Source organism: Ixodes scapularis, unplaced genomic scaffold (assembly GCF_016920785.2).
Source record: "Ixodes scapularis isolate PalLabHiFi unplaced genomic scaffold, ASM1692078v2 PGA_scaffold7__128_contigs__length_106722199, whole genome shotgun sequence".
Lineage (NCBI taxonomy): Eukaryota > Metazoa > Arthropoda > Arachnida > Ixodida > Ixodidae > Ixodes > Ixodes scapularis.
The window spans coordinates 38,267,019-38,280,720 of record NW_024609882.1 but is presented as its reverse complement, the minus strand read 5'-3'; the positions used below and the strand labels follow the sequence as shown (position 1 = coordinate 38,280,720).

At 48.1% G+C, this 13,702-nt stretch overlaps 1 protein-coding gene across 1 annotated transcript in view; it reads right to left on the bottom strand.

The window, feature by feature from the left end:
• Positions 1–1,116: 1,116 nt before the first annotated feature.
• The window catches only part of LOC8024111 (carboxypeptidase inhibitor SmCI), a 29,124-nt gene continuing 16,538 nt past the window's right edge, over positions 1,117–13,702 (bottom strand). The window contains exons 5-7 of the mRNA XM_029966756.3: positions 10,640–10,855; positions 4,039–4,242; positions 1,117–1,195 (exon numbers count right to left, since the gene is read on the bottom strand). Of these exons, the coding sequence (XP_029822616.2) occupies positions 1,191–1,195; positions 4,039–4,242; positions 10,640–10,855 (425 nt within the window). The 3' untranslated portion in view covers positions 1,117–1,190. The remainder of the gene's footprint in view (positions 1,196–4,038; positions 4,243–10,639; positions 10,856–13,702) is intronic.

Here is a 13,702-nt window from a genome sequence, read left to right as displayed (position 1 = left end):
CGCGGCTTGCTTGCTGGCGGTCGTGTTACGAAAGGAAATTTTCTGAAAATTTTCAAACCACACAAACAAACATCGTTGAAATAGAAATCCAACTATTGGGCCTAAATATATACATTTTTTTTCCAAAGTTATTTCATTTACAATTTTGATCCTCACCATGTTTTTTCAAAGTGAAAATTTCTGTTGGCAACAATGAAAAAGTAGCATCAGGGGAAGTCAGGGGTTCACACTTTGAACTGTAGACTTTGTTTCCGACTGATTACAAGGTGTCAAACGAATGCTACGGAAGCTCGCTCCAGCACCCGCTCAGCAGCCTCTGCAGCATGAAACAAATGCTCGGCATAGTCCATTTCTAGACTGCCCGCTGGACCTGCAAGCCTCCCTTCCCCTGACGTCAGGCCAATGAAAAGCTCGGGTCTATTTGAATGTTGCTTTTGGCATCATTTTCGCTGGCCGCTGTCACAGTAACTATTCTTAATTTCCCGATACTAAATAGCATACCAAAAAGAGTAGGCCGGTGATTCCAAAAATGTAGTTAGTTGGGGTAGTTAAAAAAATCGCCGGAGTCTTCCTTTAACCTGACTTCTCCTGCATCAGATAAGCTCATTATTCTCCCTCTTAGACAACGTGCACCACCACGTGGCGACACTAGTCAATAGCCGCCTTCTTTTTTAATACAGCGATGCTTCAGGAATTGTTATTCCAGAGGCGTCGAACAGCTGATATCGCGTGAGGCTAGGACTGGACTATCATCCTGCGCATGTACTCCATCTTACCTTTTAATAAACCGCCGCGGACGCTACGAGCCTTCAAAGCCAATCTTATGCTCTGTAAGTGTCACGTGACATCTGCACCACGTGACGCCGACAGTGACACATAGGGTGTGTAGTCACGTTACATGTTCGCAGTTCTGGATTAGCCTGGATAGCTCGTAGCATTCGCTGGGGTCCATCGTACCTTGAAACTTGAAACGGAGTACATCACGAACCATCTTCCATTGCGGCCTCCCCCCACGAATGGAACGGCCACCAGAAGCTTCGCGCACCGGCCATCTCAGAAACCACGTCAAAGCTACTTAGCGTGGAAGCCACTTGGCGCTTCACAAAAACACGAAGGTTTTGTTGGTGTGACAAGGTTTATTTGCACATAATGACTCCAGCGGGTTGTCGTCGGAGGCCGGGAAGGGTCCCTCAACCTAGAAGGAAGAGCAAGACGGCAGTTAACCACAATGCAGATAATTAATAATGATGTCCAAATGTTAAGCAAGAAAAATATATATATATGAATTTCCTTCCCCCATGGTACTAGAAGAAAAAATGCAGCAGGCATTTTGATTTTTACTCGTACTCTTTCGATCTGTTTAAATTATCGTTACTTTGAGGATAGTCTGCTTGAAAGGGTAGTCAATAGTCCAAGCGCATCTTTATTTCTAAAATATCTTGCCTCGATTTTGTTGTTTTAATGTCTGAGTGTGTAACATCACTTTTCGTTATTTCAATTTGTACCCCCCCTGCCTTGGCGTGTCAATGGCTGGCGGTACAGAATAAATAAATAAATAAAAATAATTTCCTATATTGCAACAAAGACAAGCTTCCACGGGGGTTATTTGGTGCCCCAGCCACGACACCGAAACCCTCAACTACATCAATAGGTTACGTTGTCGTTTTTAATGCGAAAACATTAACTGTCCCATGGATCGAGCCGACGTCATCAGTTTGAAGCGCGAAAACGGCACCCAGTTTCCCTGATCCCAAAGGTCCCATTGGCTGGCGCGCGGCGACGAGGCTTCCATCGGCCGCTGCACGCGTCAGTTTCAACGACCACAGCCAGATGGCGTTGCGTGTCCGTGCCACCAGCGCGCCGATAAAACTACCCGCCGCAACCCCATGCCACTACCGGGGTCCCGCGCCAGTTAAAACGGACACGTTGGCGCGCGCTCGGAGGCTTCTGCTCGTCTCGCCGCCGACCAACGTGCCGTCGCCTCCGTCATCCACATTGTCGGGAGATGTTCTCCCACAACTCGAAAACATTACTCGCGCCACAAAACTCCTCGGATCACTCCGCGGCGTTCCATTGGACATTCATGCTTTCGCATTCACCACCCGTAAGAAGTCCTTAAATGTCTTCCGACTTTTCTTTTTTTTTTTTTTTTTAATTCGCGCAGAAAAAAAAATTACCGTTTCGCTTCTGGCTCAGAAGCGTCGGGTAAGTTTGTCGAGTGAAATGTTTATACCCGTAATGAAGGTTTCTCAGTCATGTCTGTTAGTAAAATTTTATCTCGATATGTTCACAGCCCGATTGATGCCATCCTTTCGAACAGCCGCCAATCCCTTCGATTCACTCTCTAGGTAACGTCACGTTCTCAAACACTCGCGTGCTATTCCAATCACTAGAGTCCCATTCTAGGCAAATTTCAGGTTACTGCGTCCCGCAGTTTATTACTCCCACGGCACTAAAAAAAATTATTTGTTTTTATTGGCAAAGTATGTGTTGTATTTTACAGTTGTACAATCTTTTCAATCTCATTCAAACGAGTGCAATCAGTTTTGGCCTACTGCTTGCTCTTATATATTTTGCATATACTCCGCAGTAATTCTGTAAACCTTCGATACAGAGGGAAGCGACGACGTATTTAAAGATATCACTGAACAAATGGAGTACGAAAGTAGTTGTGAAGAATCGAACCCGTGACCTCTCTACGATCTACGAAACAACGCTGGTACACCTGCCACCTTATTATTTTTAAATGCCTATTTTATTATTATTATCTCATGAGGATTGGTTCGTCCGTTTTCTTTAACCGCAAAAGAGAGACACACAAAAACTTAACCCGCGACCGCAAAAGTTACACGTACGCATTAATGTTTTTCTCTTTTTTTTTTTTTGTGTGTGTGTAATTGGAAAGTAAAGCTGAAACACATGTGGGAAAGAACAGTCAAAAATCGGAACACGCGAAATTTGTTTCATGACGGTTTTCGAGAATCGAACGTATTCACTGCACGCATACCATACCGCAAATGGTATTGTGAGAGATTTAGTCGCGATTTCGATGCCGCATATACCCTTCTGTGGTTTATTTTCTAAGGAAATAAAGGGAAACTACATTTAAACTACCAATTATTTCCGTGTTTATTTTTATTTTTTCAAGTGCATTTGTTTTGTTTTTGCTGACAAACGAACCAGAGGATCAAGAGTTCCAAAGTAAGAGTCCCAAATTGAAATCCGCACTTTTAAAAAGGAAGTTGAAAAATCATTTCACGGCCCCTTCAGGTAATCTTTAAGAAATATTGCGCTTGGGCCCACGCTGCTGCCAGAGTTTGAACACGGAGTGGCTACAAACGTCAGCAGTAGAATAATAATTAAAGAAAATAAATGGAAGCCGTTTACGACTCCCTGTAACGTCGAATCAGAGCGCCGCTCTTGAGGAGAGGATGGAAGGGTACTGGGGAAGGTATACCCCTCCTCCCTCCTCCTCACCTCGCTATTCGGCGTGCTACTTCACCACGGGGGTTACGTGACCTCACGGGGGGGGGAGGGGGGTCACGTAACCTCAATGGGTCATGGGACCTCAGGGGGGGGGGGGGGGGGTCACGTGACCTCAGGAGGTCACACGAGCCCCTGATGTCAAGCCGGAAACGGGCGGCTAAGAGCTGCGCTCTAGAATCACTTTATTTTGACGCTGACTGACCACTGCGGCTACACCTCCTCGATAACAGAGCCGTAGTAGCGCATTATGTTCTACGTCACGTGCAGGAGGCTAACGCGGGGCGCTGATACGAAACGATCGCCGCGTGAGCGTACGACTAGAACTCGTCTCCTCGCTGATTGGAAACGAGTCCCGGCCCAAACCCCGACGCAGCATTCGTTTCCGATTTGTGCCCCTGCATGCTGACCCCCTGTAGGGGAAATCGAGCAGAATACGGCCTTGTTCCCTGTATAGTCACAGACAGGATCAGAACGGTGGGTCGTCTCACTCCCTCTGATCCTGCCGGCGACTAAAGGAGCTGGTTTCCACCGCGCCATCCGAAAGACCCGTACCGCGTAGGCAGGCGATCTCGCAATTCTTCCGGCTTTTGTAGTTGTTCTCGTTGCCTCCGCAACCGCCGTAGACGAACGTCTCACATTGACCTGTCTTCACGTTGAAGAACCAGCGCCTGATGTGGGCGTCGCACACGCCGCTGTCCGCCTCGGGCTTGCAGCCTACCTCAAAGTCGACTCCGGCCATCTGGGGCGAGCGGCGGGCTGGAAAACGATAGGTGCAGTCTTATACGCTCAATTCAAGTGCTTGTCCATTTTTTAATCTCTTTTACAGCGAAGCTGTTTATGGCTAGGGTCCGGTGTGTTTTTCGTGTACAGTGACTATACTCCGTTTTACCTTATGTTGTACCGCAGCGAAGGCTAGAAGCGCGAGCTCCTATACTTCGTTTCAGCTTCGGTCCAGACGCAGCCAAAGCTACAAGCGCGAGCTCCGGGCTTTCAGCATCCCTGCCAAGCACGCGCGTTCGTGCAGTGCAAGCACTGTTCCGGGCCACATGCTCGCGCTTGTAGCATCGGCTGCGTCTGGACCGAAGCTGAAACGAAGTATAGCGTCGGCAGCTGCCCTTAATACACGAGACCTTGTGCCGCCGAGATGTACCCTAGAGCAAGGAGCTCGCGCCTGTAGCCTTTCCTGCGATACATCATAAGGTGAAACAGAATATAAAAAGTCTACGCTCGCGCAGCCGCAAGCGCCGCACGCGCACTGCTTCCCCGTATAAAAGATTCGAAGTAAGTAACCAAAATAAAGCGTTGACGAACGCGCGTAAAAGATGCCATTTGTTCTGGGCTTTTGCTTTCGAACCACGACAGAAAAGGTCTCGGAAGCGGCGTCCGAGGATGCAACTGACCAGCGAAAGAAAGCAGACGACACGCAGACGAAATCCGCCGGCAGCAAGAGCGCCGTCAGCGTTGTCGTTATGCAACCGCGTTTTCTTTTATTTTTGTTACTTGAAGTTTTGCTATCTCTGTCTGCATTTATTTCAAGCCAAAGGTAAATTACAAAAAAGATTAGGTTCTTGTCAATAAACCATAGTCGACGCGGGCACTTTCGATATTTCTTTAAAAGCAAAGCGAAACCAGAGCTCTGACTGAAACAAGGAGGTAGCGCCATCTATCAATAAGAGCGTCAAACACACCCCGCACCTCGACTTGGGCGTCTGCGTCGCCGCCCACCGTTGACCCAGGCAAGTTTCTTGGCCTTATTTTTTACAGAAAGAGAACTACGCTTTGTAATTTTACAAGAAAAAACCGACCTGTGAAATACACCTTTGACGAAAATTTTTAGATTGCTACGTGCAGGCGTCGATTTGTACGGTCCATTTTAGATCGAGCCTGGTGACTTGAGCCACCCTATACACCAACTCATCTCTGTGACGTCACGGCGCGGTGGTGGCGCGTCGGTCGCACTTCCGGTCTGGGGCTGTGGGCAGAAGTCCCCATGCCAGACGTGTATTCCTGCGTTGTTTTGAAGGGAACCAGACAAAAACCCGCCTTCTCGTCAAAACGCCGGGACTGGGGCCGTACGAAAAGAGTCGAGAAAGGTTTGACGGTCAGTTTTCACGTGCTCGGTTCGTCCGAGAATCTGGATATGTGCCGTGAAAAGGGAAAAGCAGACGCCGTCGGACAACGATGGCTTGGGCGGGAAGTACTTTGAGTTGAATTCACGGATACTTGTGGTCATCAGATTTATTTGTTTTAGTCCAACATGAACGCCAGAAAACCATCAAGTTGTGCGGACCCCCTGCGGACTACGTTCAGTGCGTCTTCAAGTTCAAACGGCCGCCTGATCGTTTGAACTGTCGTCTGCTCTTTCAAACGTTTCTGCTTGTCGTCTGCTCTCTTAGACGACGCCGGCCAGTAGATTAAATGTTGGCCCGGTACTTGCTATACGAAGTAAGTGTAGGCCTCAAAAGACATAGGTTTGAAGGTTGGCCAGGTTGGTAAGCAGGCTCAATGTAAACAGTAAATACAAGGAGATGTTGATCATTGTTACGAGTGACCATCGCTGACTTGCTATGCCTAATTGACTTGGTCCGATTCTGCTTGCGATTTTCAGTATCGCCGTCGACAATCTCAGCTACGGTTCACACTTTTGCAGCCCGAGCGGCGTCGCGACTGAAAATTGCGAGCGAAATCTCATCATGCGAATTATGTTTTAGCGTACATACTGCGGCGTCCACGCGGAATGAATCGCCACATGTCACATTATTCACGCGAAGTTTCGTGGTGTAACGAGCATCGGTAATTTCGCTGATGCCTCTCAAGTAGTCAGACATCGCCAGGAAGACGTAGAATCAACAATTCGAACGCGAAAAAGACCAGGGGGACTCACACCGACGCCGACAACATCGCATTTCAGAGGTTTGTTTATGGGCGACGGCGAGCTTTTTGCCCACACCCCCATCGCGCATGCGCGGCGCCGGTGGCGTCCGCTAGGGGCGCTCCGGTTTGTTTGTAAACATGAGTTGGTGTATAGTTTGGTCAATGGGAGGCGGGGGTGAGCCAGGGCGTGCACCAGACGAAGAAAGTGAGCTTGACATGCTCCCTTGGCGGCAGGTTCCCGGCCCTCGGCGCTTGGCGTGATTATGTAGATCGTTTCGCTAGTTATACACTCTTCCACCATGATTTTGGATGACCATGATTAGAACATCACTTGCACCATTTTTTCAGTCACCGAGAGTTACTCCGACGCACTTATCAAGTTTATTTCTCGCGACCACCGCCAGGGTATTAATTCCGGCTTTTGGTTGGCCACATTCAAACTTGTAAAGACGCCCTGGACCACGCCCAGCCCGCTTTCGGCCAATGGCGCCTGTCAAACTCTCTACATAAACGGCTCTGTGTCTAGTTTCCTCTGTCGTGTGCTAAACAGCTTCGCTGGTGATCTACTTTCAGAGAGTGGAATGGCTCATAATTTTCTTTTCTTTTGAAATAAAGGTAAATTAGCCCTGTAAGAAGGCCTACTGACCGACCGCTGTAGCTCTGTGCATTTCTGCTTTCCATACAGAGTAATATAGTAAACGTAAAGAGTGGAGACTACCATAGGCCCCAGTGGCCCAGTTATTGAAAGGACACGGATGACACCTAGCGGTCGACAGAGGCGTACTTCAGTTTCGGTTTTGGTCATCGTTAATTTCGGTTCCGCATTTTCAGCTTTTGCTTGGCTTCCCTTGAGAGTTTTCCTTGTATATTTTTAGATACTCACTCGTTTAATTTCCAGTTACTTTGAAGGAGGGATGGGCAAAATACATGCAAATATGTATCAAAATACAAATACAAAATACTTCGTCAGAAGTGCATTTGATTACAAATCTAATTGCATTTCCAAAAAAGCATTTAAGTACAAGATACAAATACAACCAAATGTATCTAATCTCCTCCAAATATTTTTCCAAATACATTCCTCAAAATTTGCATCAACGACTTCAGGGCACCTGCAACGGGTTTCTGGGTATCTCGTTTCAATTTTGCATCGCACACTCGGGAGTTAGTGTGCCAGGCTCTAGTAAGGTAATATAAATATAATCACAAAACAATGTAACCAGCTTGGACGTAATAGGTGAAAAAAGTACAGAGCTTCAAGCAGCTTTTTTTGTCGATTACATTTTGGTATAGACCAACAAAGAACCGAGACCACCAAGACACGCAGCACTAGCTAGACAATTTTTTATTGATGCAACTCGCACCATTTACGAAAATCTGGACGATCCGCGCATTTAGAATGTTCCAGGCAAAAATATGGATAGAAATCAGGCTGGAAAGCATCACAAGTTGTCACAGGCACTTATTTAGCCAGTCTGCCTGTGAACGTCGATTTCGTCACTATTCTTGCCCTGGACTAGCACCATAATCACAAAGTCACTAAACGCTTGTGCTTGATTGAGACACTGCATTCGGTGCAGAACGTAGTTTTCTTCCTGGTCTGGACAGTGCCTTTAAGATAAAGCCGGAGGAGAAAAAGAAATAGCCCCATGGCCGAATAAAGGATGGAGACTATATCTTACAACTACATGCATAAAAACAAGAATTGTCGTGACAATAAATTTGAGGGATGTATTTTCGCCCGCAAAATTGTATTTAATTCCAAATGGAATTGAAATACCCACATTTCAGTATTTAAATACACACGTCAAATACATTACTCGATTTGTAATTAAATACAAATGCAAAATACACAAAGTATTTGAAATACGTATTTCAAATACTTGTATTTAAAATGCTGACCGCCCCTGCTTTGAAGTAACCCTTTCACATTTCTTTGTTAGAACCCAGCCCTGGAAATATTGGCTACAATAAGTGATCGAAAAATAGTTCGTCGGAGGCAAAATCATGTACAGGCAGTCAAGCGGCATGTTGTGTAACTACAAGTACCTGCATGCAGGAGGAGGAGAAAGCTTACGCATTCTCAAGTGATATTTTACGGTTATGGAGGTGGTAGTGTGACATTTTTTTCATCAAGACAGATAAGAACATAAGAACGCCGGCGACCGGCATTTGGCTCTCGCGTTTTAACGCATTCGACTAGTGCAGCGGAGACAAAGGCGGCTAACACTCGTCTTCTCCTTTTCCTTAGTTTCTCCGCACATAATAAAGAGTTTTAAATCTCCACGAGCGAGAACCACTGCCGGCTAACGCATGGCGGTCCGTTGTGCTCGTCCAACCGAGCGTGCTCGTCCGGTATGCAAAAACTTACTCTGTGCCAAAGCTCTAATGCCCGTATAATCAAACCACTTCACAATGCGTTGGAGCATAGCCTCCTCTATACTGACAAAGCCCGGCAGATGGCCACGATACGCGGCCGCCGAAAGTGAAAAGGCTGAGCGGCAGACAAGAGTCATGTAACGGGTGCCCCGCTGCGGCGAGGTGCCGAAACACACTTCTCGCGGACGAAGGAATGTCCGCTCGTGCTTTTTAGGTGATGTCCGACGCGGCGGCAACACTATGTTCGGCGCACCGAGCGCGCTTCACTCGCACGGGGATAGATGGCGCCCAAGTGCCGGGTCCCTCCCAAACCGACCACTCCGGTTGTTTCTCCCAGCAGCGGTCACACATTCTCTCGCTCACCGCTTCTTGTTGTACCTCACCGCCGCCACGCCGCCACCAAGTCACCAGAGTCCATAATTATTCTTCTTCGTCGTCTTCTTCTTCATCTTTTTCATCTTATTCTTCATCTTTTTCTTCTTCTTCTTCTGGTTAAGGCTCACCTTCGTGCCCGATGGTGGCACCTGTGATCGACACAGCACCAAAGCAAAACACGAGGCCGGCCACCGGTCGCACTCCACCACCACACCGCGAGAAAGACGAGCACGTTACGCCGCCGACACCGTGGCCACCGAGGAGGAACCTCATACCCACAATGCTCATACCTCAGCGCCCTCCGCAGCGGCGCGGAACTGACTACTCCTGGTTCGAGGCTAGCTCCGAACACGATCTGGTTGCTCGCTCCCCGCGGGAAGAGCGACCAGAGCACGGGCCAAAGTCATCACCTAAATGTATGTCTTCCACCGTGGTCTAGACCATAGCAAATGGCACGGGACCACTGAAAAGAAAGTGAGCACGACTCAAACCGGCCAGATCGCGATCGGCGGTTTTCGGGCGGAAAAAAAAACAAATTTCGAGCCGCCAATTGTGTTCTGGGTTGTTGGGCTCTCATGTGACATGTAGAAATAAAAACCTTGGTAGTCAAAATATCCTGTCAGTGTCCCTTCAGCCTAACGCGCTTAGCCGAGAGTCTTCAGGAAGCCACAAAATAGTTGTTGCTTTTTGTTGCTTCACCCTTGTTGGTGTTCGACTGGTGGCAGCTGATAAAACCCGTTTGCTCTACTGACGTCTAACCCCTGGTTAGCTCAGTTGGTAGAGCGCTCCACTTGTAATGGAGAGGTCCCGGGTTCAATACCCGGACCAGGCGGATTTTTTCGGTCGCTCACCAGTCACCTAGCTGTGTTTGGAGATTTATGTTTGTCCTTTGTCCCTCTTGTTCCCCTTCTCCAGGGATTACTTTCGTCATAGTTGTTGCTATTGCATCAAACTTCAAAGCCCCCCCCCCCCCTTTCCCCGTGAAAAAAAAAATAAAGATATGGTTTTATGTTGTTGTTTTCTTCACAAGAAAAACTACGCATTGCCGAACGCTCTATTTCCCCAATGAAGTAGCGCAGCGTTCCAAATCTATGGCATTGTATTAGAACTAAACGCTATTTTATTCAAAATATATGTTTTTCTTAACAGCGTAGCTGTTAAGGGCTAGTCTCTCCAGTATGGTGTCCGTCAGCAAACAAATGATGACACCAAGCTCTGGAAAGCTTCCGCCATCTGTGAGCGCGAGTGGCCACCAGATAATCGGCAAGTCGGTTGTCTGGTAGCCGCCGTCGTTCATAGATGGCGGCAACCACTCCAGCCTTTCCATCCTGGCTTGCCGACTTGCGGCCGGCCATTACTTCATTGTTCATTCTTTTAGGTTTAATGGTAAAATTGTGGGCGACGCATCTTACGAACACATGGAGCTCAAAGGTGCCAGTTACCTAAAACGGGTCCCATTGTTTACACTTTCTATTTTTTATTCGACTAAATCACACAAGCTCAAATGAAGTGATTGTATACGTACGCGTTACCACACGGCGCAGGCAGGTTCTTTCGCACTCCGCGAAGCTGTGGTAGTTGTTTGCGTTGCCTCCACAGCCCCCATAGATGAAGCGCTCGCAGGCTCCCGTGTGCACGTTGAAGAACCAGCGTGGCATGTAGGCATCGCACACACCGGGCTCCGCTGCGGGCTTGCAGCTCTCCTCGAAGCTGGCTTCGACCACCTGCTGCATGCTGCGTGCTGAAAAGACGATTGCTTCCTGCTATACTCCGTTCACCCCAAAAGAGCACTGAAGTCGATTTTGAGATCGTTCTTTTGTGGTGACAACTCAATCTAGACGCCCTAAGCATCCCGACAAACCCGAAACCGCAACCTTGCATAGTTTATTTCCTCGTTAAAAGCGTGGTCAAAAATCGCGACATGCTTTATTTGGGAATAATTTTCTTCCGAGTGAAGTGGTTGACGAAGGGCGCTTGTCGGCGAGGTGCAAGCAATGGCATTGCTCGCAGAGAAAAAGAGGAGTCCTATCTGAATGTGTACCTATCAGACTCTCTTCGAAACAAATTATAATAAAATCATGCGGAATCTGCGCGTATTGTAGGGCTCTCATTGGTCCACACAATGTAGTCCGCGAGAAAAAAGAGACTTGGTATATGTGGGAACTAACATATTTTAAACAATATAGGATCAAAAACAACCTTTTTTAAAAATGATTTCAGTGCCCCTTTAAAGGGGCGATGCAACAATTCTTTTACTTTGCGCAAATACCGCTTAAAACAGATCCCTGGTACGTTAATGACCTATATGAAACACGCGTTCGTTTTTCACCCCACGCAATACCCTCCGGGCGGCCACTCCGGCGCCACCGTCGCTTGCGCTCCCCAGCGCCGCCCGTGGTCGACCTAAGAACGATTGGTATGTTCCCATCTGAAAATGGCGGCTCGCACGTGCGATCCGACGGTGCTCTTTTGCGGCTTCAGAAGGATTGACGAGATCGCAGAATATTTCAAAGAAAAGTCACTGAAGTTAGGGGAGCAACTTTATGCGGGCCGTCACGTGTTTGGCGTGAAAGAAGAAGTCCTTCATTCCACAGCTCCCAGCGAAGTTGTAGGGAAATGCCTCGCGCAGATGAAGTCTGCTGTTTACAACGTCCGGCTTCAGGTGAGCGTGCCACCCGGTTCGGTTTCGCGTACCCCCCCTCCATTCCTCATTTGTTGTTGTTCTGATTTCTCGGTTCAACCGTGCATAACACACTTTTTTTTTTTTTTTTTTTTTGCCACGGCAGTTTTTAGCGCACCCGAGACTCATCGTGGGCGCGAGCTGCACCTGCAAGGCTGGCGTGCGTGGGTGGTGCAAACATGGAGCAGTGTGTCTCTGTCGTCACATTGCATATCTTTGCAGTTGTGTCTCTGTCGTCACATTGCATCTCGCCTTGTACGACGAAGGGAGGATCGTGGGGATGTAAGCGGGGTGCTGAGCGATAGAGCTTTTTTTGTTTCCTAGGAAGTGGCAGCTGCAAATCCTGGCCTGCCCATTCGCGGGTTCCCAGGAGTCTCCGTCTCCGCTGTACACAAAAATGCAGTGTCTAACTGTGCCAGCGAGAAACAATTCTGTATCATGGAGAGCAAACAAAAACTGAGAAGCGACAAAAAAAAAAGGTTTCCTTACAGGGCAGGAAAACAGAATCAAAACGCCGATGCCTTAAGCAGACTGCCATTGCCGGAAACTGACGACGAGCAACATCCTCCAGGCGATGTCTTGATGTTGGAAGCGCTCACGAAACCTCCCATGACTGCAACAGAACTTGGGTCTAGAGTGGCACCACATCTATGCGATCTGTTCTTGGCGGCGTGTGGTAGGCACATACAATCCACACTGAACGATGCTAGAGTAAAAGCCATCTTCAGGTACGTGGACGACTTCTTGATCCTGTGCAGCACAGACATCGAAAGTGAAGAAAACGGATGCAGGAGCACGATCATGAAAACATTCCACGAATGTTGCCCCGACCTGCTCTTCACTCATGAACTACCCGTGGGCAAGTCTATTAAGTTCCTGGACCTCGCACTTGAGTTTAAGGATGGACATGTATGCTGGAGGTACGAACCTCGTTCCAGTAAAGGTTTTCTTCCGTTTGCATCCTGCCATTCGAAAACCGTAAAGCGGAGTGTTGCCAACACGGCACTCGTGTCTGCGCTGCGCAAGTCATGCCACCATCAAGCTGACGGCAGCTTTCAGAAGCAGATGGCCCGGCTTCGTGACTCCGGGTACCCAGGTGTCCTCCTTGGAGCCGTATGTGAGGCAATTTGCAGGAAATTTTCAAGAGGATCACCTAGTACCGAGCAAGACAGACAGACTTCACGAGCGAACTTCGCAGTAGTCCCCTACATCCACGGTGTCACCCACCGGCTCAAAAAGATCGCTGCACGACAAAACGTCAGCGTGGTGTGCTCGGCACCGAACAGAGGGAACTCTATGTGCCGCCAAGTAAATCGGGCCACGAACCGCCAGCCAACCTGCAATACTGCACACAGGAATAAGTACACCATGTGCCAGACCGGTGTGGTATACATGATTCCTATGTCATGTGGGAGCTGCTACATTGGGCAGACGGGACGCTGCGTCAACGACAGAGTCAGGGAGCACGCGGCGTCGGTGCAAGGCACGGGAGCAGGGCACCTTGCTGCCCATTGCCGCACGTGCGGGTGCAGGCCACAGTTTAGTAGCGTCTCCATTATTAACAGACACAAAAATGCTTTCGCGCGCGAGATCCTCGAGGCCCTGGCCATTGAGCAAACCGGCGACGACTGCGTGAGCATGCCCTCCATCACAGTCAGCAAGAAAGAAAGGCAGTTTTTGCAGTGTGGCACGGCGCCGTGAAAGGGACTAGGAGGGACATGTTTCGGCGGTGGTCTGTGGGTTGGACCAAAATTAATAATTAATAATTTAATGTAATTAATTAGTTTCAATTTTAATTTAATATTATTTAATCAGTATTTTCATTTATTAGTGTACTGTAAGGATTTAGGGTCATTCATTGGCATTACTTTAGGTGTGAATTTGTGGGTCACAATGAACAAGAAGAAA